General features: G+C 40.0%; 1 protein-coding gene across 1 annotated transcript in view; it reads left to right on the forward strand.

Annotated features, from left to right (window-relative positions):
- The window catches only part of SCFD1 (sec1 family domain containing 1), an 83,386-nt gene extending 59,678 nt beyond the window's left edge, over positions 1-23,708 (forward strand). Inside the window, exons 18-26 of the mRNA XM_015421790.1 lie at positions 5,531-5,593; positions 6,235-6,310; positions 8,741-8,794; positions 10,807-10,859; positions 16,409-16,420; positions 18,076-18,097; positions 19,637-19,702; positions 20,448-20,516; positions 23,492-23,708. Coding sequence (XP_015277276.1) covers positions 5,531-5,593; positions 6,235-6,310; positions 8,741-8,794; positions 10,807-10,859; positions 16,409-16,420; positions 18,076-18,097; positions 19,637-19,702; positions 20,448-20,516; positions 23,492-23,518 — 442 coding nt within the window. The 3' untranslated portion in view covers positions 23,519-23,708. The remainder of the gene's footprint in view (positions 1-5,530; positions 5,594-6,234; positions 6,311-8,740; positions 8,795-10,806; positions 10,860-16,408; positions 16,421-18,075; positions 18,098-19,636; positions 19,703-20,447; positions 20,517-23,491) is intronic.
- Positions 23,709-24,502: the final 794 nt, after the last annotated feature.

Consider the following 24,502-nt stretch of genomic DNA (forward strand, 5'->3'; position numbering starts at 1 on the left):
GCTTAGGTTCCTTTCCTTCTTGCAGACTTCAATTACTTCACCAAAGTCTGTGAGCCTGGATAAGATCCTCGAGTTCCTCCTGTCGCTCACTGATCAGGGCCTTTGACACTCATCTATTAGGGTCTATCTGGCAGCCATTTCTGCCTACCACATTGGACTGGAAGGTTTCTCGATATTCGCACATCCCATTTCGAAGAAGTTCCTTCGAGGGCTCATGCAGTTGTATCTCCCTGTGAGGGCTCTGACACTGTTGTGGGATTTACCCTTGGTGCTCCGCCACCTCACAAGAAAGCCGTTCAAACCTATAGCTTCCTGCGACCTTCAATATGTGGCATGGAAAACTGCATTCTTGGTGACAATCACATAGGCCAGGAGGGTCAGCAAACTGATAGTACTACGCCATGATCCTCCATACCTAGTCTTCCTGCCACATGGGGTACGTCTGCTGCCGGACGTCTCCTTTCTACTGAAGATAGTATCAGAATTTCATTTGAACTCCGAAATCTTCCTGCCCGATTTCTTCCCTCGCCCTGACGGGGAAGAACAACGCCTTCTTCACACTCTCGATGTCAAGAGGGCGCTCCTTTTCTACCTGAATCGGACCCAGTCTACTAGGAGAGATAATACTCTGTTCCTCTCATACTCCAACGCCTCACTGGGGTCAAGGATCTCAGCTCAGCGCTTGTCAAAGTGGATCGTTGAGAAGATTAGGTTATGCTACCTGTTAGTGAAATGTCCCTTCACGCTTGATGGCATATTCTACCAGATTGATGGCATCCTCTACATTTTTTATGAAGGGCACATCACTCTCCTCTTATCTGTCAAGCTGCTACGTGATCCACGCCAACCACGCTTATTAAACATTACGCACTAGACATTCGTGCGCAGCATAAGGTCGATCTGGATCGTCTGGTCTTGTCCTCTGCGGAGGGCTGAGCCTGACAGCGCCCACCTCCAGAGGGTGAGCCACTGCTTTTCAATCTCCCATAGGTGAGATGCACAGAGACCACGAAGAAGATAAACAGGTTGCTTACCTGTAACTGATGATCTTCGAATGGTCATCTGTGCAGTCACACCGCCCGCCCTTCCCCACTGCTGTCATCCTCAGTTATTTCCTTACACGGCTTTGGTTGATAGCGGTCAGAAGGAACTGGCAGGATGTCCGCGCTCCACCCCCCTGGGCATGCGCAGTTGGGGTTCCCGCACAGGCTCAGGGTGGAGGCGCCAAAATCTCATTGTGAACTTTGTACAACACCGATCAGATCAGCGCAGGCGCACTAGATTGCATAAGTATGACTGCACAGATGACCATTCGAAGATCATCAGTTACAGGTAAGCAACCTGTTTATACATGGTGTGATAAAATATGAGCAAGGAGGCATTACAGAGACAGCAAAATAAGGCAGATCATGCAGAAAGCTTGTATCTATCATTAACCGCTTCAGCCAAAAACCTAGCAACCAGAGCTGTGATATCCGGGTTTGGGTCATTTAATAGACATTGGATTATACTGTCATTCTTAACACAATGTTTAGGGTATAGTGGAGAGGAAAGGAGTTTCTTACATGAACCTGCATGCAATTGACATTCCAAGATAATGTGATGGATTGAATCTATCGATTTTAGAGGACAGATACATTGCCTTTCATGGAAAGGGACTTTGATATATCGACCAGTTAATATTTTTGAAGGGAAAATATTGAGTCGGGCTAATGTAAAAGTTCTACGATGAGAAGGGTGATCAAGGTTGTAAAAGTAGCTGGCCATTCTATCCAAATGACATTTCTATTTTACAAAATAATGCTGAGCACATATTGAGGAAAATAAAGTGGACATCCATCATAGAGAACAAATTATGCATTTTACTTGAATCAGATACAGCTTCTAATTTGAAAGAATGTTTAACCTTGTCAAGATCTCCTATAGAATCTCTTTCTTATTACCACCAATTAATAGACTTGCTTGATTCTCTTGCCAAACCTACAACCACAGTTTCTTATAAGCCCTTGTCCTGGTTTGACTCAGACTGTTCATCCATGAAAAATTAGTAAGGTCTGCATATACAGAATTTCAGTTAATGAACAATCCTGTTTAACTAAAACAATTTCAAGATCAAAATAAATTCTACCAAGCACTTATGCTTAATAAGAGGAGAATATTCTATCAGAGAAAATGGACCAGTCTGATGCAAGCGTTAAAATCCAATAATAATAAAACTTGTTGTCAAGTGATATCAACTCATATGAATAATAGACCTGACTATTTTAGTCCAAAAATCCACCCCCAAATTTGGACTGATTATTATAAGTCAATCTTTAATACTATGGACACCCTATCGACCAATATTGATAATACAATCACATATGATATTCCAAACTGTCCTCCTGTAAGTCCGGATGAAATAGGTGATTTGATTCCAGAACTAAAATCTAGTAAATCCCCCAGCCCTGACAGAATACCTGCAGAAATTTTAATTAAACATCCTCAGTGGTGGGCTCCTCCATTAGCCAATCTATTTACTCTCATTAACCAGTCTGGGTTGATGCCACAGTCTTGGCTAAACTCTTATTATTCCCATCTTCAAAAAAGGCAATCCTAACAGTCCAGAAAACTTTAGACCAATCAGCCTTCTTTCTATTATCGGTAAACTATACGCAAAATTTTTAGAAAGACATCTAAAAGACTGGATGCACTCCCACCAGATCATCCAACCTGAACAAATTGGGTTTTCTAAAGGCAATTCAACTGTAGATCATTGTTGTCTTTAATCTTTTTTGGCTGATAAATATATGAATTGTGGCTCCAAAAAGTTATATGTGGCCTTGATTGAAGGCACATTTAATTCAATACCCAGACAATTATTGAACTTATAGACATCGACCCAAGACTGCTATTTTTAATTTAAAAACTTCATTCCTCTACCTCTTGCCAAGTCAAATATTCAGAATCTGGGAACTTAACATCTAAAATACCAACCTCTAAAGGTGTGAAACAAGGTTGCATTTTAGCTCCTCGGCTTTTTAATTTATTTCTAAATGACTTAGCATTATCATTAGGGCCCATCAATGGCCATCCCCCTACATTAGGGTCTTATGCAGTTCCTCTCTTACTTTATGCTGATGAAACCACAATCCTTTCTTGTTCTAGAGTTGGTCTTTTAAGATATTTACAAGCTTTTCACAAATATTGTCAGGACAATTCTTTAGTCATTAACTATTTAAAATCCAAAGTATTAGTTTTCTCCAAATGCTGGAATCCAAAAAAGTGGTTTATAGGTAACACAGAAATTACCTAAGTAAAAAACTTTAAATATTTAGGCATCACCTGTCAGCATAATTTAAATTGGGTAACCCATAGATCCTGAATCACCACTGCAGCTAAGTGGGCTACTACCCAGCTCAAATAGTCCTTCTTCACTAATGGTAACCAGTATGTTCCTGCTGCAATTAAGATTTTTGTGGCCAAAGTTCTACCTCAGATGCTTTATGGCATCCCGGTCTGAATAAAGGCATTCAACAACAATTTAGAGAAAATCCAGGCAAGATTTTTCTGACAACTTTTAGGAGTCTCTAACTGTACACCATATTCAGCACTATGTATAGAATTGGGCCAGCATTTTATTGAAACAAAAATTTATTTTATTTTATTTTTATTTTATTTATTTCATACTTATACCCCGCCCTCCCCAGTGGGCTCAGGACGGCTCACAGAGGCAAGAACAACTGGCCATGATAAAACAATATATACAAAACAGTTTAAAACATATACTACACATTAAAATATAATAACAGGTGCTCAGTACCATTCATAATCTAAAAGATGGCGGATCGAATGTCCAAAGTCCCACGAAGACGGCAGGAGGATTCTTCGATAGCAGATGTTTAATCAGGACCTCGGGGCGGTGGTGGTATAGTAGGGGTGGCGGCTCCTACTCGAAAGCCTGGCGGAAGAGCTCCGTCTTGCAGGCCCTGCGGAATTGCATGAGGTCCCGCAGGGCCCTGATCTCCTCCGGGAGCTCATTCCACCAGGTAGGAGCCGCCACCGAAAAGGCCCTGGTCCTCGTGGCGGCTAGTTTGACATCCTTAGGGCCCGGGATGACTAATAAATTTGGGGCCCCTGACCGTAGTGCTCTTGGCTAATAACCTTTAAATATTGGCTCAGGTTACATTTCCGAATTTCTTCAAACTCTTTACTTTCAGAATTAAAAGAAGCAGAATCACTAAGGCATTACTGCTGGGGTGGGCTCCCTCGGGACTTTAAGCACCCTGCAACCACTGCTGCACCTGACAGACAACTGCCTGTTCGGTGTAGGAGGTGAGGGAAGTGTGTTGGAAGCCATCAGAGAGGCTGGGCCACCAGCATTACTGCACCTTACAGGTGGTTGTTGGCCGTTCCTGATTTCTTTAACTGTCATTAGCTGTCTGCAGTCTCCTGTAACTGTTGTTTTTTTTTACCTCGGAACACTGAGCTCTGCAGCTGACCAATCAGAGAGTGGGAGGTGCAAGGAGGCAGCAGCCTGGCAGCTGCATAGGAATCAATGGGGGAAGCACATTTGACCCCTTTTGACCCCTTTAGGGGTCGGATTTCTAAAAATCCCTTCTTAGTGGGCACCTACGTCATGGTAGGAGCACTCTCCCTGAATTTGGTGTTTCCAGGTCCAGTGGTTTGGCCTGGGCGTTGATTTTATGGTGAGGGGACTTTCTTTTATATATATAGATAGATATTTTCATGGTTTACTATGGCTACACCATTTGAACTGGCACTCAGACAACAGAAGGGATAGCAGAACTTAAATACCTTCTACTAGATGTTCTGTTAGGTCCCTTTTTTGAACTGTACAGCAGAAAGTACCTTTGGGACTGCCATGAAGGCCAGATACACTCAGGATTGTGGAGCAGCAACCAGATTCAGTGCTTTTGAGACTGTACTTCATTTTCCATGTGATGATCAAATCTTTGCAAACATTCAGATTTGAGGTCTTTCCATATTTAACTATTGGAGTATGATTTTCTGAGCCAAATTGATCATGTATTGTGGCTTTTAAAAATCCAAAATAGAAATAAGTGGAAATTTACTAACTGTTTATCGTATGGTAACCAGAGTGATACAAGATCACAGATTAGATGATCTCAATTACTTTACTTCTCTCTGTGGAAAATATAATGTTGTTTTCAAATTCTTTTCTTACTCCACCCCATTCCCTTTGGCCCTTTGTTTTGGATACTCTGTTGAAATGGATCATTCTATTTCAAATGCTGTATTCTGGAACTTAGTGGGGTTTTTTCCTGAATTGTTTTCTTTAGTAGGGTGAAATGTGGAAGCATTACTTTGTCAGTGAAGGGAGAGACAGATGTTGTTTGGAGTGTGTCAGCCTATGTTTGCAGCACTGGCCTTTTGATGTGAAGTAAGAACCCTTGGATTGCTACACATGATAAATTTTGAAACTGAATGTTTCATTCATGGGAAGAATGTGCGAGTATACTGATGAAAACAAATTAAGCGCTTAGATATTAATTTACTTATTTCACAGAGCATTTGCCAAAATGGCTTCAGCTCCAGCTTCCTATGGAAACAGTGCAGCCAAGTCATTGGGGTGAGTTACAAACTGCATTTTGTTACCCTTGCCTCAAATTCTGAGGCAAGTTTTTATTAACTGCTAAAGTGCTGACTGTTTGAACATTATTGTTCACTTATATAAAACATTATTAAAAACTGTTCCACCATATTCTACTATTTATGCTGAGGCATGTACATTACACAGAAATCAGGTTATTATTTTATAGAAATTAGGCCAATGGTTCCATTAGACAAGTTAATCATTGTTTTAAATCACAGTACCGAGATGAATAAACTGGCGTCCATCAGACAAGAAATGCTCAGATCTGCTCACCAGCAGCCTTCATTCTTTTAGTATGTGGTTCATTTTAACACAGGGCCTTCAAAGCATTACATTAGTCCAAGTGGTATCCTACAGTCATTTCCAAGCGGTAATGCTAAGTGAAGCTCTGGGTAAAACAATCTTTCACATATACTAATAATAAATCTAGAAAAGAAAAGAAATATTGGTAGTATTAATTCATATTTTGTGATGTTCGGTGTTACAGTGTGGATGAGTTCATCATAACATATCCCTAGATACACGAAAGCAAACAAAAGCATGCAGAATGTGAGCCTGCTTGTGGGGAGGGTATAAATCAAAATAATAAATAAATAAATGTGTTCTTTATCTTGCAGCCTTTTTTCACGTGTCATGAATACAGGATCACAGTTTGTGATGGAAGGCGTCAAGAATCTAGTACTAAAACAACAGGTGTGTTTGACAGTGGTACATCAATATGGATGGGATTGCACTCCCACTAAAGGAGCAGGTTCATAGTTTGGGGGTGCTGGTTGACGTGGCCAGGGGTGCCTTTCACTAGCTTCACTTGGTGAGCCAGCTGTGACCTTTCCTGGACAGAAAAGATCACTGTGATACATACCTTGGTAATATCTAGATTACATTACTGCCATGTGCTCCACATGGAGCTGCCCTTGAAGACTGTCCGGAAGCTACGGATGGTACAGAATGCTGCAGCCAGAGTGTTGACTGGATTGGGCCAGCCTTGTTCCATCTACACTTGGTTCCACTTTGTTTCCAGGCTCAATTCAGGGTCCTGGTATTGACCTTTAAAGCCCTATATGGCTTGGGGCCAGCATAATTTAAGAACTGCCTTCTCCTATATGAACCTATTTGCTCACTCTGGTCATTTCCAGATGCTTAGGTACTTTTAAACTATCGGCCATTCTCTCAAAGGCTAACCAGTGGTCAACAAAAATGGATCCTCCATGCCCTTACTACAGCTAAAAGACTTGTATTGCAACATTGGAAAGATAAATGCCCACTTCTGGTAAATCAATGGATTGAGGACCTTAGAACTCCATCAGTATTGGAACACATGGCTTATAAACAACAATTCTATATGGACTTATTTTTAGATACTTGGAAACCTTTTATATAAACTTGTGTAGATCTGCCACACTGTAGTTGCATTTTTGTTTCTGCTTTTAAAAAAAAACTTATTTAGTTGTTGGATTATGAGTTTTTTCTCCCTTGTTCTTTTTTGTGGGTTTTTTCCCCTTTTTTTGAAAGGGGCTTTGGGACCCCCGCCATCTCAGGCAATCTGAGAAAGGAAGGGCTTTCTTGGTCGTGGCACCAAAACTTTGGAACTTTCTTCTCAGAGAGATTTGTCTGTCTCCTTTTGTTGTCTCCTGCCAGTGGGTGAAGACTTGTTTCATTTGGAATACTCCCAATAACTGTTATTGGCCCTCCTCCCTGGTTTTAGTGTTGCGTGTTTATGTGTTATATGTTTGTATTGAATTATTTTATGTATTTTAGTATTCATACGTTTTAATGTTTTCATGTTTGTTACCCTGGGAGACCCTATTTGGGTAGACAGGCAGTATAAAAATGTTTAAAATAAATACATTGATTAAGCAAGTTTATAGACTTTTATTGTAAACATGAAGTAAGGTGCACACAAGAGATGTCTTTTGAATCAAATGATATTTCATAGTATAACCAGATAAGCATTTATTACTAAGACTACAGACTTAGATTGTTAAAAATGTTATTTATATGCAAAGGACTGCCATACTGTAAGTTCCATGTGGCTCCTGAGCAATTTGTATTGCTCCCAGCATGTTTAAGAAGGCGAACAGAAATATAAATAAACGAAGATACCTATGCTGTGCACCTACATCAAGTTCAGTGAAGGTTACCAGATTTCCCATCCATCACAACCCTCCTATCATAATGAGAATGATTTCTCTGCATGTAAAAATATTGTTAAACTGGGGAGATGATTAATTGTCCTATGACTTCATCCAGCTTCTATCCTTTCGAATGTTATTTAGCTAAGATGTCAAGAAAACAAGGAGCAGTCAGTGTCATGTCCATGGGCATCATCTTCTTTCCAAGCAGGAAATTTGAACATCCATTATCCTGATGAAAGCAGACTAAAAGCTGGTGTGACTTGCCATTAATCCTAGACTACCACCTGCATTATTTATTATAACATTTATTTATTATGTATTATATTTTATTATAAGATTTCTGCCTCATTCAGGGCAGATGCAAATATACAGAAAAAGTGAGCCGAAGCGTTGTCATCTTGCTCCTGTGAGGCATGTTATAGAGTGGACAGACTTGTGGTCCTTTTAATCAGCAGACAGCTCCCAGAAACACTCTAGCTTTCTCAGCATCTGGGACTTTGGCCATGCATGGTGTTCTGTGAGGATGACAAGAAACCACTCCTGAAGCTCAGAGGACCTTCTCAAGCAGCAGTCAATCTGGTATGAGGGGCTGCAACCCAAAAAGAAAATTAGTAATCACTCTACATACAGAAATATCTTAAAGTTGTGCAGGGGATCATGAACAATCATTCATTTCAGCACTGTCTAAATGATACATTTTTTTAATGATCCTGTTAGTGGCTTCCTCTGCATATTCTATATTGTTTGAGTATCTCTTTTGCCCTTGTTGTCAGGAAGTTACCCTCTGATGATAGGACCTAGTCAAGGAAAATCTGGCAAGGCAATACTAATGAAGACAATAATAATAGTGATAAAAGAAGGAAGATATATAAGTGGGGGAAAGCTTCAGTCACAATGTGAAAAAATAAACTATTCATGTCTGTATTCGTTTCATACTACATTTAAACAATTTCTGTAATTTACTTCAACTGTACTATCTTTTTCATAGAATCTACCAGTCACCCGTATTTTAGACAACCTTATGGAGATGAAGTCAAATCCTGTAAGTACAACTAACACAAAGGTCTGAAATGTGTATAAAATTGTAATATGCAAACTTTCCCCCCCACTTATAAGTATTAACAATTTATCACAGTAGGATTGAACTATGGGCATGTTGCATCTTAGGGATAATAAACAGGACCTGTGGAAACTCACTGGAAAAAGGAAATCCCATCCTCCCCATCCCCCATCCTGCTGTGCAGCCACTGGGCAGCTGATAAATGGGCTAGGAACAGAATGCTTTCTGCTGCAAACCTGCCCATCGGTTGGCCTACAGTGGCAGTGGGTGGCTTGAAGCAAACAATGCCAGATTAGTGGTAGGTTTTCAACAAATGTGCAAGGCATTGTATCATTTTCAGCAGCCCATTTCCACTCCCATAAAATTTCATTTTTTTCTCTGTATGTGTGGATATGTACGCTCGTACCACAAGATTCCATGGGAAAGAGCTCTGTTGATGTGGTTGTATCAGTTGTGCTCCGCCATATAGTACCAAATCATGTAAAAGCAGCTCCCAAGTGACTGGGAACTCCATCTGAAAAACGCTTGTTTTGGGAAACTCAAATTTGCAACCAAAAGAAATTTGTTAGCTCTGAGGTCTTTGCAAGGTACAACAATAAATTTTGTTTCCTTCATATGAATTAAACATTTTTTTAAAGTATAGAAGTAAAACAGTATTTTAAAATTAGAAACAAATGCCTGTGTAATTATTTTTCTCAAAAATTACAGTCGTAATTCTCCATAATATTTAAACAAGCAAGACACTTTTTAGTAGATCATATTTAAATTGCAGGACTTATTAAGGCATTTAGAGGTCTTTGAGATTTCACTTTCATATGAAAAACCTAGTATACTGAGCAAAAAGTAATTGGGATCTGCAGATAGAGTGCAAATGGCACTTCTGATATGTTCCAGATAGTTGCCAGCAGTTTGTTGAAAAATGGTCTTTTGGAGAGTGCTATGACTTCCCTGTATTTTGCTATCACAAAAGCTTGAGGAATTGGATCCAGAAGGTAAATGATTAAAATCAGAAGGCGGGGGGGGGGGGTAAAGACTGAAAAGAATATTCAGAGAAACTATGGTTTCTTCTTTGTGCATTTTGGCCTGGGTATAGTTTGGGTGGCTTACATGTTGTTGCTTATTCATTGTGGACTGAAGTTATTAATGTAGGTATTATGGCTGTGGGTATATAAATGTTTCTACACAGAGATCTCTCACTGAATCCCATAATTTTTATATTCTAAAATAGACCAGTATCATAATGTTGGAAATGGTGAAAAGTATAACTGAAGTTACTTTCCCCCCCTTTCCTTATGTGATTAAAGTAACTGTGAAAGTAGACAGAAAAAACCCGATAACACTCGCCAGTGAAAATATTGAGCATGTCTCTGAGGAAGGGAAAAAATATTTCATATCATAATAATGTCAACAGTAAAAAAATGGAGTTGTAATTCAACACATTTTGTAAACAGACTTAATTTTGCTTTAGTGATGCTCATAAATCATGCAGTTGAATAACATGAATGTGTTTCGTGATGAAAAGGGATTTTGACTTGTGTATCTTCTTACTATTTGTTGTCATTACATGTTTGAAGCAAAAATAGGTGGTTGGTGACTCCTAGAAAGAATGTACCTTTTTGAGGAGGTGGGAAATAAAAGCTGGCGTGAACTTCTAAAACTAGTCACATCTTGAGATTTTTCCATATTGCTTCATAGCTAGAACATACTGTGCAACTAGCATATTTTGGAAGGTTTGGTAGCAGTTGATTTCAAATGAGCTACTTAATCCCCATTGGCAACTATTATAGCTATTTCGGTGCTATATGAGAATGAATACTCATAAGGACCTATTTCAGTGAAATGTAATCTTTATGGAAATAGTGTGATGAGGGCTAATTGCATAATACATGGTAACCTAAAAATTTAATTTGGAAGACAGATTGATGAAGCTACTGGTCAAACTGTTTGGACTTAAGATAGTAAAGATTGTTGCAAATATTTATCTTCTTAAATAGGAGACAGATGAATACAGATATTTTGACCCTAAGATGCTGAGAGGCAACGACAGGTGAGTTTACTATGATTTAAAAAAAAACAAAAACAAAACATAGTTTGAAACCTTGGCTCCACCACTGAATTTGCCTGGCACCTCAGATGTTGTATCCCTCAATATCCAAACTTTTCACTATATTTGTACCAGTTATTCTCTGGGAAAGATTATCTAAGGATCTGGAATGCCACAATTGGTCCTTAACAACTTAATTGGGTGGGCCCGTAGAAGTCCTGAGCAAGGGCCTGGAGAAGGTAATGGGATGGATGGAGGCCAATAAACCAAATCCATATGAGACTGCTACTGGTCAATGACAAAGCTGTTTAAGGACTGAGGAGTCAGCCTGTTCTAGAAGGGGCTGCATTCTCCCTGAAGGAGCAGAAGCAAGTTTGTTGTTTAGAAGTCCTGCTGGATTTTGGCCTATGATTGGCTGTTCAGATCTCTTATGTAGCAAGTAGTGCCTTTTATACCTATGACCATTCCCCATAGTGTGATCTGGCCACAGTGATCCATGCTGCTCTTGCATCCAGTTAAGACTATTGTAATGAATTTTATGTGGGGCTGCCCTTGAAAATTGTCCAGAAACTTTGGTCCAAAATGTGTGGTCTGGGAATAGGGGTTGTAGTAGCCCAACTGTTTCAAACTACTCATTGTTTTTATTATTTTATTGTATTGTGCTTACTTTGTGAACTATTTCAAGCAGGTCTCTGGAGATGCACCATATTAATTTTATAAATAAATCAATAAATGTTATATATTTCTCAAAGACATTGGACCTTGCTGACTCCTGCCACCCTCAATTTTACTTCCAAAAAAATTAAGCGATTATGACAACAGTTTTGATGTATTATTGAATCCCATTTAAATGGATGGGAAAATAAACCCACTATATATCCAGGCTTCACCCCCAAACACGCTGGATTTTTGTCTATTATACCACTATCTTCATGTTTAGAAAAATCACTAGAAATGCACTAGAGTAATTTATACTCACAAGTAGAAAACTTTGATTGTAAGCTTACACATTTTCTGTACTAGTGTTTTATTGCTTTATTAAATATCTAGTGCAGGGGTCCCCAGCATGGTGTCCATGTGGCTCACTGGTACTGTGGCACCCACCTTGACACCTTTTCTGGCACTAACCAAGCATTTTTAGAAATTGAGCCAGGCCAGGCAGGGCTTTTGCCCATCAAAGCTTCTGATTGGCCGTTGGTGATTTGATTGGCTGGGCATATTTTTAAAAACATTGTTTTGGAAGCAGTTGCCACTACAGCTACTACCACAGCATGAGGATTTTCGTTGTGTGACTGAAGGTAAGCTGCAGCAGCCATTTTGTATTTGTTCCCACTGTGCTGTGTCAGAATTCCAAAGGTGCCTGCAGACTCAGAAAGACTGGGGACCCCAAATTAGTGGCTGCTTATATGTTTTTATGTTTATTGAGGTTTTTATAGTTAATTTCATTATTATTTGAGAGGCAATGTATGTGTTGGTTTGAGTGTCAGATTAAGGCTTGGGAGACCCACTCAATTATAAAGGTTGCTGGATGACCTTGGGCCAGTCAGGCTTTTTAAGGTAACATACATTACAGGCTTGTTGGAGTAAAATGGAGGTGAAGAGAACCATGTAGGGGAGAACCTCTGAGCTTCTTAAGAGAAAGGCAGCATAAAAAATGCAATAGATAGGTAATGCTGTAAACTTCATTTGGGAGTATGAATATATTGTGTGTATTAAGTGCTGTCAAGTAGCTTCTGATTATGACGACCATATGAATTAATGTTCTCCAAAACATCCTGTTGTTAACAGCAGTCTTGCAAACTGAGGGTGTATTGTCTTTTTCCAGTGACTCTTGTTTTCTCATAATGTGACAAAAGTACGACAGCCTCTATTTAGTCATTTTAGCTTCTAGGCAGGATTCAACCTTGATTTGACCTAGAACCCACTTATTTATCTTTTTGGCTGTCCACAGTATCCGTAACACTCTCCTCCAACACCACATTTCAGATGAATCAGCTTTCTTCTTGTCAACTTTCTTCACTGTCCAATTTTCACACCCATACATGGTAATGGGCAATAGTATGGCATAAATTATCTTGATCTTGGTCGTCAGGAACACATCCTTATGCTTAAGAGATCCTTCATGGCTGCCCTTCCCAGTCTCAGTCTCCTTCTGATTCTTGGTTGCAGTCTCCCTTTGGGGACTTTATATTATTTACACAACAGTGGTCCCTTTCATAGTGTGAAGTTTTAGTGGTTTGTTTAGAAGGCTGTGTTGTGGAAGAATCTCTTTTGTGACTGCTAGCCATTGAATGAATGTATCTAAATATAGAAAGTTTCAATTCTTTTAAAATTGTATTGTCGTTGGAAAAATTAAATTCTGTTTATAACTTGAAATGTTTCTTGGTACCCTACTTCTAAGTTTCTCCATTCCCCACAGTGGCACCCATGATCATAACTAATGCATAGCTAAAACTGTTCTCTCTGTGCCCTGATATTTGCAGACTTTCTGCAAACTGAGCTAGGGTCACACTGGTGGTGGTGGAAAGTTCCATTAAGTCACAGCTGACTCGGTGACCCGTAGGTTTTTCAAGGCAAGAGACATTCAGAGGTGGTTTGCCATTGCTTACCTTCATGTCACAACCCTGGTATTCTTTGGAGGTCTCTCATCCAAGTACTAGTACCCTACTTAGCTTCTGAGATCTGATGAGATCAGTCTAGCCTGAGATATCTACCAGCTTAAAATGTGGCATGCTACAGATCCCAGTTGCTTTTATGTTTTTTTTTAGTTCTGTACAAGAAACAATAAAGTAATCTTAATATTAACCTGGAATCATTTTCAAATCATTTTTCAGTGTCTCCTGTTGGGAGTTATATCATAAGAACATAAGAGTAGCCATAGTAGATCAGACCAGTTATCCATCTAGTTTCTAACAGAGGGCAGTCATACCCCCACAAGCTGGGACTGCAGATAACAACCCTCACCTGCTGACTGCTTCCCACCATCTGATGATCAGAAGCATCCTGCCTCTGAACCCAGAGGCCCAACCCTGAGCCATAATCACGGAGGAGCATGCCAGTCTCATGATCATAAATCTGTCAAACTCCCTTTTAAAAGCATCTAAGCCAGTAGCCATCACTGTATCTCATGGGAGTGAGTTCCAGAAGTTACTTACCTGTTGTGAAAAGTAGTACTTCCTTTGTCATTAATTGACTGCACAGTAGTATAGTCTACAGTCCTGTCCCTTTAAGCATCTTTCTCAGCCATTTTATTTCAGTACAGCCATATTCAAATTCCTTGTGTAAAAATCTCCTCCTAAATAAATATCCCAGTAGCTGATTTTAAAGGGAGAAGGCAGTTAATTACAGTTATAACATTTCATATTTAGTGTAAAAGAAATATATTTCATGTAGTTTGAGTATTCCTTTGTAGTATTTTATTGACATACCTCTTACCTTTTTACCTATTTGTTTGTTCAGTATGGTATTCAGTAATCATGTTAACTAAAATTTTGAAAATAGATTCAGTTGGGTAGCCATGCTGGTCTGAAGCAGCAGAACAAAGTTTGAGTCCCAGTGGCACCTTTAAGACCAACAAAATTATATTCAAGGTGTAAGCTTTTGTATCTGAAGAAGCGTGCATGCACACGAAAGCTTATATGTTGAATAAAACTTCGTTGATCTTAAAGGTGCTCAAACTTTGTTCTACAATTTTGAAAGTCTGTGTATAGAACTTATTGTGGCTACCTTATTAAATATTTTTCTTATTTGATAAGTCGCATCTTTCTGCTGCACCAGAACTAGCCTTATATTTAAAAAAAATACATATATATAATTTGTAGTGTTCATTTCTAACATAAGAGTATTAATCTTTATGAAAGAAGAGCTCCCCACAAGCACCTCTGTTCTGCCACGTATGTCTGGATCAAATTAGGTTTTTTATGTATGTACAAAATCACTACAGTGATACAAAATAAATAGAAAGAAAAATTTAGCTTTATTCCTAATTGAAATTAATTGGTTACCAAAAAAACAATATATAGTTTAACAAGAATTATATAACTACTACTAGTAAAAGAAAAATAAAATGGGGGAAACACAATATTCTAAAACTATTATATGGATTAAAAGCCATCTTCTCTTGTTTTGTCCCTGCCCCACTTCGAGTCTTTGTGAGAGTTCTTCTAGAATTCTTGGCATCCCAAGCTAGCCACCACTCAAAAGACAGAGTTCTCTCCTTTAAGCAACATGGGATCCCCACCTGACCTGATGAGAAATTATTAGTCTTTCAGCTCTAGATTTCTACAAGTCCTTTTAGGGTTGCCAGTCCCCAGTCCCAGTGGGGGTTCCCCTGATTTTCAGGGCTTCTGCCTGCCACCAGCCACCTGGCTGGCAGGAGAAACCCCACCCCCAAACAGGGAGTCGCGTGACGTCCTCGACACGATGAAGTCACCCAGAAGTGATGTCATCACATTGGAGATGTCATGCAGAAATGTTCTGGTGTGGTTTGAACTTTATGGTTTGAAGCCGGTTTTACCATAGAGTTTTGGCCAAAAACCAGAGTGTTACCATGCAACATCCCCAGCATGATGACATCGCTTCTGGGTGACATTATTGCATTGGGAACATCACACAACGACTCCCTGTTTGGGGGTGGGGAACCAGTGTCCAGCTGAGAAGATAATGGTAGCCTTAAGGGTTAGCAGATTACGCTCTGAAACCAGTTCCAGCCTTGTGACTGCAAGGTATAGTACCCTCCCACTGGAAGGCCCTACCATATAATGCCCAACCCAGGAGAGACTTACAGTTGTTTTAACATTCTCCCTATGTTAGTCAAATTGCCTTGAATTCTTAATTAATATTGTTAATTATTATAAGTTATGATTATTAATTGGCAATAGGCAAATTAGGGAGCAAACACCGTTGTATACAGAACTCCTGCCTTTACTGTAGTTACCAGAACAGACACGGAGACTATAATTGGTAAAATATAATGTCTTTTTACTGAAGGAAATATGTCATTCAGACAATACCCAAACACGCACACACTTATACAGATTCTAGGAAATAAAGATAGATAACAAGCACATTTGCATTAGCAGGATATTCGTTGGTTGGGCAATAGTTACATGTCCTTGTTGATTGAGCCGTTCCAATGGAAGAATGGAGGGGTTAAGAATAGAAAATGGGAAACACGTGCTCTGAACCGGCAGAACCACGTGGACTGTAGCTGCAGATCTAGATGTTAAAGATGGAGGTAGGGTAGTTGGATAGCAAGCGGGACATAAAAGGGTTAAAGCTTTAATAGGGGTCGTGGAGAGGTAGAGAGAGAGACCATGTAGTCGGGTAGCACCTTTTATAATGTTGGGGGGGCAGGCTAGGCTGGCCACATCCCCCTGTGACACCTCCTGTTAGTCCGTCCCATAAAACATACTATTGGTTGAAAGGAAAGGGGCAGGAGAGCCAGGGGTTGGTCAATATTGAGAGCTAGTAACTGCAGTGGCTAGGAGCTGTGGTGGCTCAAGTGGTTAAGACGCTGAACTGCAGACTGTGGAAGGTCGGTAGTTCAGCAGTTCGAGACCCGAGTGTGCCGCATGATGGAGTGAGCTCCCGTCTCTAGTTCCAGCTCCTGCCAACCTAGCAGTTCGAAAGCAAGAAATTGCAAGTAGATAAATAGGTACCACTTCAGTGGGAAGGTAACAGCGTTCCGTGTGCCTTGGTGTTTAGTCATGCTGGCCACATGACCACGGAAATGTCTTCGGACAGCACTGGCTCTTCGGCTTTGAAACGAAGATGAGCACCGCAACCCTAGAGTCGGATTCGACTGGCTTTCGAGCAAGGGAACCGTTACCTTTTAACTTAATCTGGGGACTGGCACCTGGATGTAGAGTGATGGGCTAGGGCCATTGTCTCTTGATGGCCCTAGCCAGGTCGTTGATGGGCGAACGATTAGTTGCCAAGCAACTGCAGAGAGAGCCTCTTGAGTACGTGCAGAGTTGTAGGTAGCTGGAGGAGGGGGAAAGGGGTTGCCTATGTGTGTCAAATAGAGCTCCTAATGGCGTTTGGAGCTTTCTGTCCTCATGCTTGGGCATGGCATGGCGTTATGCAGACAAAGGAACTGGTCCATCTCACATCAGGTAAGAGGGCAGGTAACCTTGAAGAGCCACTGGAATATCAACGCAAAGGAAGGTTTTTCTTTTCTCAGGTGTGCAGTCTCAACTGGCATCATATTGGGTCACCCTGCAGTACAGTCCCTTAATCATATCTTTGCATAGTCCATTTTTATTACTTATGAGTTATAGTTCATAAGCGCACATTAAGTGCCTTGCTGGGCAACACCTACTTCCTCAAGAGCCTTCCCTCCCGAGAGTAGTTTGATATGTCCAAGACTGCAGAGCTATACACAGTTACATGGGAGTGTGCCCCATTAAACTCAGTGGGACTTACTTCTGAGTAAATATGCATATGACCAGACTTAAGCTGTTGGCCTGAAGTTTATGCCCATGCTGAGCAGGGTTTTTAAAATTCACAAATGGCATCTTAATTTTGCACATAGTTGCCATGCTGAGCTAGCATCAGTGCCATGTGCTCTCTCTGGCCTGTAGACACTAAGGTTGGAGACAGACATTGGTTTTTATTAATGGTTGAAAGTGGTATGATATAGCATTATTGCAGTACTTTTTGTCCCAATATTTTTATTTTTTTTAAAACAGGACTGCCCATACAAAGAATGGAAACAGGATTGATCCCTCCATGAGATGGAGCAGTAGTTAACTGTTCCTACATTCTCTAGACTGCTCCATTTTTAAAAAGCATTTCTTAAACCACCAAAGAGAGATCAGAAGGGCCCGGTTATTGATGGCATTAAATGCAAGTCTAGAAGAATCAAGAGGGTCACACTCGTCCTGTCAGTCTCAAGATGAACATGGTCCTCTGGACCACTAAAGCAGTTATGATCCCAAAAGCTGATCTGCAACCTGACACTAGCTCTGCCTTTTGTGTGACATACTAGATAGCATTATGAAAACTGCCATGTCTTCGACACTATATAACACATTTTACTAGGGCAAATTAATTACTCAATATAGCTTTCACATACTTTATACATGTTCAAACATCCCTGCTATAACTGATGTACTATCCATGCTATAATTGATGTACACTGTATTTTTTATGTTTATAAAATACTGAAAGCAGTGAGCTAAGGGTTTTTTTTTTTTTAATTACAGCTCAATTCAAGGAACAAAAATCCATTTCAGGAGGTAAGATAACAAACATACCATTCTTTTCTAAGCTATTGCCTTCACTGTTTATATTAAGTATAATATATATTTGGTGATACTTTATTCTCTAAGTGAGAATCGTATCCTGTTATCTGAAATCATTAGTCTGATTACAGCTTTGTTAAGTGATATCTAACAGAATGTAAGATCCTTTCATCTTCAGAGGGCTGCATAAGCATAGCATCTAATGCCCTTCAATACCCTTTATAATAAGCAAGGGATTTTGTGACAAAGTCATGACATAAAAATTGGCTGTTTAAAATATAATATCCTGAACACCCTTACTCCCCTATCCCAGGATGTGAATAAAACTTTCTGTTTTTCCCTGTTTCCTTCATGTCTCATATGAAGTTCTAGGGGAGGGCAAGGCATTTCTAGATCACAACCCAGAGAGAAGTTATCAGAAAACATACCAGAGAGAAGAACACCATCATAAGTGTATCAAGCAGTGGCACTAATTAGCTGTGGTAGATTCCCTCAGATGTACTTCAGTTAACTGCATTTAGAAGCCAAGAATTCAGTCTCTCAGGTGAAGGATGGGACAGAGTCTGCTGGTCAAACTTCACATCACACCACCTCTACTCTAATGTAATTTAAAACCGTCTCCTTCACAGTTCCTGAACTAACTGTGAAAATATTGATAAACATAGGACTTTGATAGTTCACCATACTTTAACCAAATGCATGACTGTGTCTTTAGCTTAATAAAAATATATATTTAATTTTTTTGACATTTCTTAGAATTATTAAAAAAATAAAATAGGGAAAATGGAAGTTAAAACTTTCTGATCATAGAAATGTGCCAAAGTAAATTTCTCATTGCCTATAACTTAAATGAATGAAGAGGCTTTTTGTCCACTTGGTGACAGTACATCAGTAAGATTCTCTTAACCTGTGAGACAAAAGGCCTTTGCACATACATGCAAAAGGGTACATTCAATAAATACATCCAGGAGGGAAGAGAGGACTGAGAGCAATGTTCCCTCTAAGCTGTGGAGTCCTGTGAGCAGAAATTCTACTTTGTGAGCTACTGGCATTAAAGTTGTGAGCAGGTAGTTTGGCTGCTGCATAAAATTAGTTTGCTCTGGAGCCATCTTTCCTGAGCTAAGACAAAAATGTGTGAGCTGGAGGCTAAAAAACTGTGAGCTAGCTCACACTAACTCAGCTTAGAGGGAACACTGACTGAGAGTACAGCACTCCTTTATAAAATATAGGAAGTATGCATGGGGGCTTTGTGCATGTAGATTCACATACATATGGTTTTCTTTGCACTTCCATGAAACTTGCTTTTTCAGAGTTCCCAGTCATGCAGGGAGTCATGTGTACACTGTTACTCTGTTCTTCCCACCCCACCTCTACATTCATTGCACACACTTGGAATTTCTGAAAGTTCTTTTTGCCCTTTAATGCTTTGCAGTTTATCAACGTGACAAAACTGTATTCTGTTTGAATTCTGCTTCTAAAGTCAACTTGCAATAATAGCTACAGCATATTGATTTTTAAAAAATTCTGTTATAGGCAATTGTATTTGTAGTTGGAGGAGGCAATTACATTGAATATCAAAACCTTACTGATTACACAAAGGTATGCTTCTGCACTTTATTATTTGATTATGTGTACTGACAAATCTTTTTTACCCCACTCTTTGTTCCATATGGAGGTGGGGGCTGCAATAAAGAGGGGAAAGTGGACAAAATCCACCTGACTTTTTTCTAGTGAAGAATTTTCTCCGCCAATTATTTATTTATTTATTTATTTATTTTTATTTTTCACATTTATACCTTGCCCTCCCCAATGGGCTCTGCCATTAGAAAGGAGGGGGAAATTCTGTCTGATTCCCCCTCCTTCTTGCAGCACCTGATGCCATGGGGCATTTTTTCCACAAGGTCTCCCAGCCTCCAGCATCACCCTTTTAGGGAGTCACCAAAGATTGCTTGGGAAAGGAGAAGGTGGGGGAAATCCACTGTTTTGAGTACAAGAAATCCAACCCATTGATTCTTGTTTCCCCAGTTTCCTTCACCCTTAATTATTCTTTCCTTTATATGCATACTGTTTCTACTCTAAGCTTTTTTCCCTAAAGTAGTCCAAGCGATTTTAGTTTGTTTTTGACTTCTCCAGTGAAGTCCTGCACCTACCCAGTGCTTCAGTGCAAGCTGTATTCGAGCCATTTTACTGCAGTTTCATACTGTGAAATAAAATTTAGAAACAATAAAGGTGTGTTTATTTTGCACTGATTTTTAAATTAGCTTTGTTTAGTAATGTATTGCTGTAATATATAATGCCTTTTAAAATGGAACATTATATTGATGAAATCTTTGTTTCGTGAAAGGGCAAACAAGGTAAACACGTCTTATATGGCTGCAGTGAACTCTTTAATGCTTCACAGTTTTTAAAACAGGTAATACCATAATTATTTTAAAGTTTTTTGGATTAGTTTAACAACTTTCTATAATAATAATATTTAATAATTATTGTATGGCCTTGTGTGTAGTATAGCTAGGAGATCCTAAGAGAGTCTGGCAGCCAGAAGTTTTAGCTCTTTTAGCATTGTGCACCACTAGGTGGTGAGCTAACTTTGTTTTATAGCAAGAAATGTTTCAGAGGTGGTTTGCCGTTGCCTGTCTCCGTGTCACGCCCCTGGTATTCCTTGGAGGTCTCCTAACTAATCCAAATATCCTGCTTAGCTTCCGAGATCAGGCTACCCTGGGCTATCCAGGTCAGGGCATCTTTATATAGATTTTACTCAACTAAATATTTAGTATTTAATAAGTGAATTTTAATGGAACCATGCGGTGTCTGAAGGTTGGACGGTGTAGGGGGCAAAGAGAGAGGGAGAGACTTGGTGAGGAAACGAGTATTGGCAGGGTGAGAGAATAGGATACATACAGTGAATGCAAACACCCAGAGGCCTTTAGGGATATCATGTTGGGCAGGGGTGCTAACTAGAAAAGAGTGGCATAGATGCTGCTTGTGGTTTGGTCATCTCTACTGTTCCAGCTATCCTATTTGCTTGCTCCAGCCTGGCTAAACACTTTTCCAAGTGAACCATCACAAAGGCCTCTGGGGTTTGTTCTTACTTGCCCTGCTGCTACTTGCTTCTTCTTCACCAGTGTTCTTGTCTAGTATAAGGAGGAAAGACTCTGGCCAAATGTCCTTATCCAGAGGGTTAATTTTCACTCCGCTGGCACTATAAAATAAACATTTAGTAGCAATTGTAGAGTAGTTCATCGGAAAGTTTAGCTACTCAGTCTACTTCTAGTATTGTGGAACATACCTTTGTCTGTCAGTTTTCTGTATTTTAGATTTTTTTAATGTACTGTTGAACTTTTTACAGGAATAGTAAACAGTATAATTTAATTACATAATATGTGGGACTAAATGCAGTTATTCCCGAAAGGTACCAGTATATAGGAGCTGCGGTGGTTAAGACGTTGAACTGCAGGCTGTGGAAGGTCAGTAGTTCAGCAGTTCGAGACCCGGGTTGCCGCATGACGGAGTGAGTTCCCGTCTCTAGTTCCAACTCCTGCCAACCTAGCAGTTCGAAAGCAAGAAATTGCAAGTAGATAAATAGGTACCGTTTCGGTGGGAAGGTAACAGCGTTCCGTGTTTAGTCATGCTGGCCCACATGACCACGGAAACATCTTCGGACAGTGCTGGCTCTTCGGCTTGGAAACGGAGATGAGCACCGCAACCCTAGAGTCGGATTCGACTGGCTTTCGAGCAAGGGAACATTTACCTTTACCTTACCAGTATATAGTGAATTCCTGCACTGTGCTTGATTGAACACTAGAGCTAAAATCCTTCTGTTTGCAAGCACCCTAGATCAGGATAAGGGAAGCAAGTACAGACTAGGAATGTGCACCTAGGGAGGGGAAGTATCTTTTAGATTCAGATTTCAGGAAGGACATAAATACTAGTATTCAACAGTATTCAGCTCCCCCGGTACTGATTTGGATTAGGGTTTTGTCAGGATTCTGGAATTATTTGTGCTTCATTATTCCATATGGGGGACTTTTTCGGGGAGGCTGGGGAGGCTGTTTTTCAAACCAAATGACACCAAAATTGCAAAGACATTAGTACCACCTGTCCACTAAAGACCCCCCCCCAGTTTCATGTGGTCCAGTTCCATAAGCCCCTGAACTAGATGCCCCCACTCATCCTACTTGCAGAAGTATAGACTGGGGGGGGGGGACAGTGCAGGAAAAGGCTGTGGAGTCAGCCAGACCTGCAGCTCTGCCAAGCCCTGAACTTGGCTTGTACTATTTCAAGCCACTGTACCTGGTCTGGGTGAGAGTTGTGCCGGATGGGTGGTGCCTTCCCATTGCCTGGGAAACCTGAAGGGGGGGACAACAGGCCTGAGTTCCTTACAATTCTGGCCCTGGTATTCCTAAATATGGCCAGAAATATGGGGGAACCTGCATACTAGTATTCCCAAGTATCCCAAGTATTGCTCTGAATACCTGAATACGCCTGGAAATACCGATAAGATCTTTTTGGACTGGGTATATCCAAGTGCAAATCCCTAACACAGACACCTATCCTTTCAAAAGGACTATTACACTGTCAAATGTATTTAAGAACATAAGAACATAAGAGATGCCAATGTTGGATCAGGCCAAAGGCCCATCCAGTCCAACACTCTGTATCACACAGTGGCCAGAAATACCAGTGCCATCAGGAGGTCCACCAGTGGGGCCAGGGCATTAGAAGCCCTCCCACTGTTGACCCCCCCAAGCACCAAGAAGACAGAGCATCACTTGCCCCAGAGCCCCTATCTATACCTTGTGGCTAATGCTCCAGATACTTATCTAATTCCCTTTTGAAGCCGTCCATGCTTGTAGCCGCCAACACTTCCTGTGGCAGTGAATTCCATGTGTTAATCACTCTTTGGGTGAAGAAGTACTTCCTTTTATCCGTTCTAACCCGACCGCTCAGCGATTTCATGGAGCGCCCATGAGTTCTTGTATTGTGAGAAAGGGAGAAAAGTACCTCTTTCTCTACCTGCTCTTTCCCATGCATAATCTTATAAACCTCAATCATGTCACCCCTCAGTCGTCGTTTCTCCAAGCTAAAGAGCCCTAAGCACTTTAACCTTTCCTCATAGGGTAAGAGTTCCAAGGGATGAGAAGGGAACTCTGTTAAAACCCTGTTCCTATGGGAATCCTTCTGTCCTTTTACTTTGTAAGGGTAAAATAAAATATTATTCCCTAAATATGCTTTGTAAACAATTGTTCTGTTCAATAGAAACTGGTTTTCTGTCTTGGTATTGTATTCAGTAATATATAATCAACTAAGTTTTGTGATACAATCAACTTTCCTTTGTAAAGTGGAAGATAAGCAATCTATTTTTTTTTCTTATTTCTTTGTATTCAGCTCTCACAACTTGGACTGAGGCCATAACCTGACACAAACTGGCATTTTGGCAAAGTGTGAAGAAAGTATCATGGCAACAGCTAACATCTTAACCTGTGCATAATATTTAAACTTCAATTGAGTCCTTAAATTTATAATTTTTATGAAATAATGTTCTGTACTTGTATAAAGCATACCACATACTTCAAATAAAATAAAATAACCCACAGCGCTTGGATTCTGCCTGCTGTTATATTTCCTTGACTTGTGCGTGTTTGATAGTAGATGTTAAATGATAAAAACAGTAGGATATTTTATCTGGCATTATAATGCAATAGCATATCTGAACACACAGACAGCATGTGTAATGTATACTATGTCTCTTATTTGATGTTGAAATATATGGTCAGATTATACTTTGCTGTTCCACCACTGTAATGGAACTTATTTGAGGGGAGGAGATGCCCATTTTGTCCCCTGTATGCTAATCCTCCCTTGACCCCCTCCCCCCTGGAACAGGATTTTGGTGGTCTGTGAGAAACAATATGAGTGGGAAGCAGGGAAATCTCTCAAAGTTGTGAACTGACTAGTAGTAGTTGAGATCCAACCCATATTATTTCAGCTGCTTTGGGCAGACTCTAAAGTGTGCAGGATAGACATCTTCTAATGAATTAAATTAAGCCGGTTCCTTCCTGAGCAACAATTCCATTTCAGCTCAGCTGAATAATTTTAATATAGTTAACAGCACTCAGTTGCTTGTGCATACATTACTGTTAATGACTTGGATTTCACTTGTAATGACAATGTAGCTTTTCCGTTCTTAGGTAATGTCTTCATTAGCCTGTGATATTAAGAAATTATGTTTTTACAAAAAAAACTGAAGATGGAGAGATTTTCTGTGCCCACCTAGCGTGTTTGTATATTATATGGGATTATTATTGCATTATCTGAGCAGCTTCGGAATGTGCATTCTATAATGTGATTTTGATCTTGTTCATTATTCAGCATCTGCATAATATGTGCTGTATGGCT

The sequence above is a fragment of the Gekko japonicus genome, unplaced genomic scaffold, assembly GCF_001447785.1.
Source record: "Gekko japonicus isolate JY-2015 unplaced genomic scaffold, Gekko_japonicus_V1.1 scaffold797, whole genome shotgun sequence".
NCBI lineage: Eukaryota > Metazoa > Chordata > Lepidosauria > Squamata > Gekkonidae > Gekko > Gekko japonicus.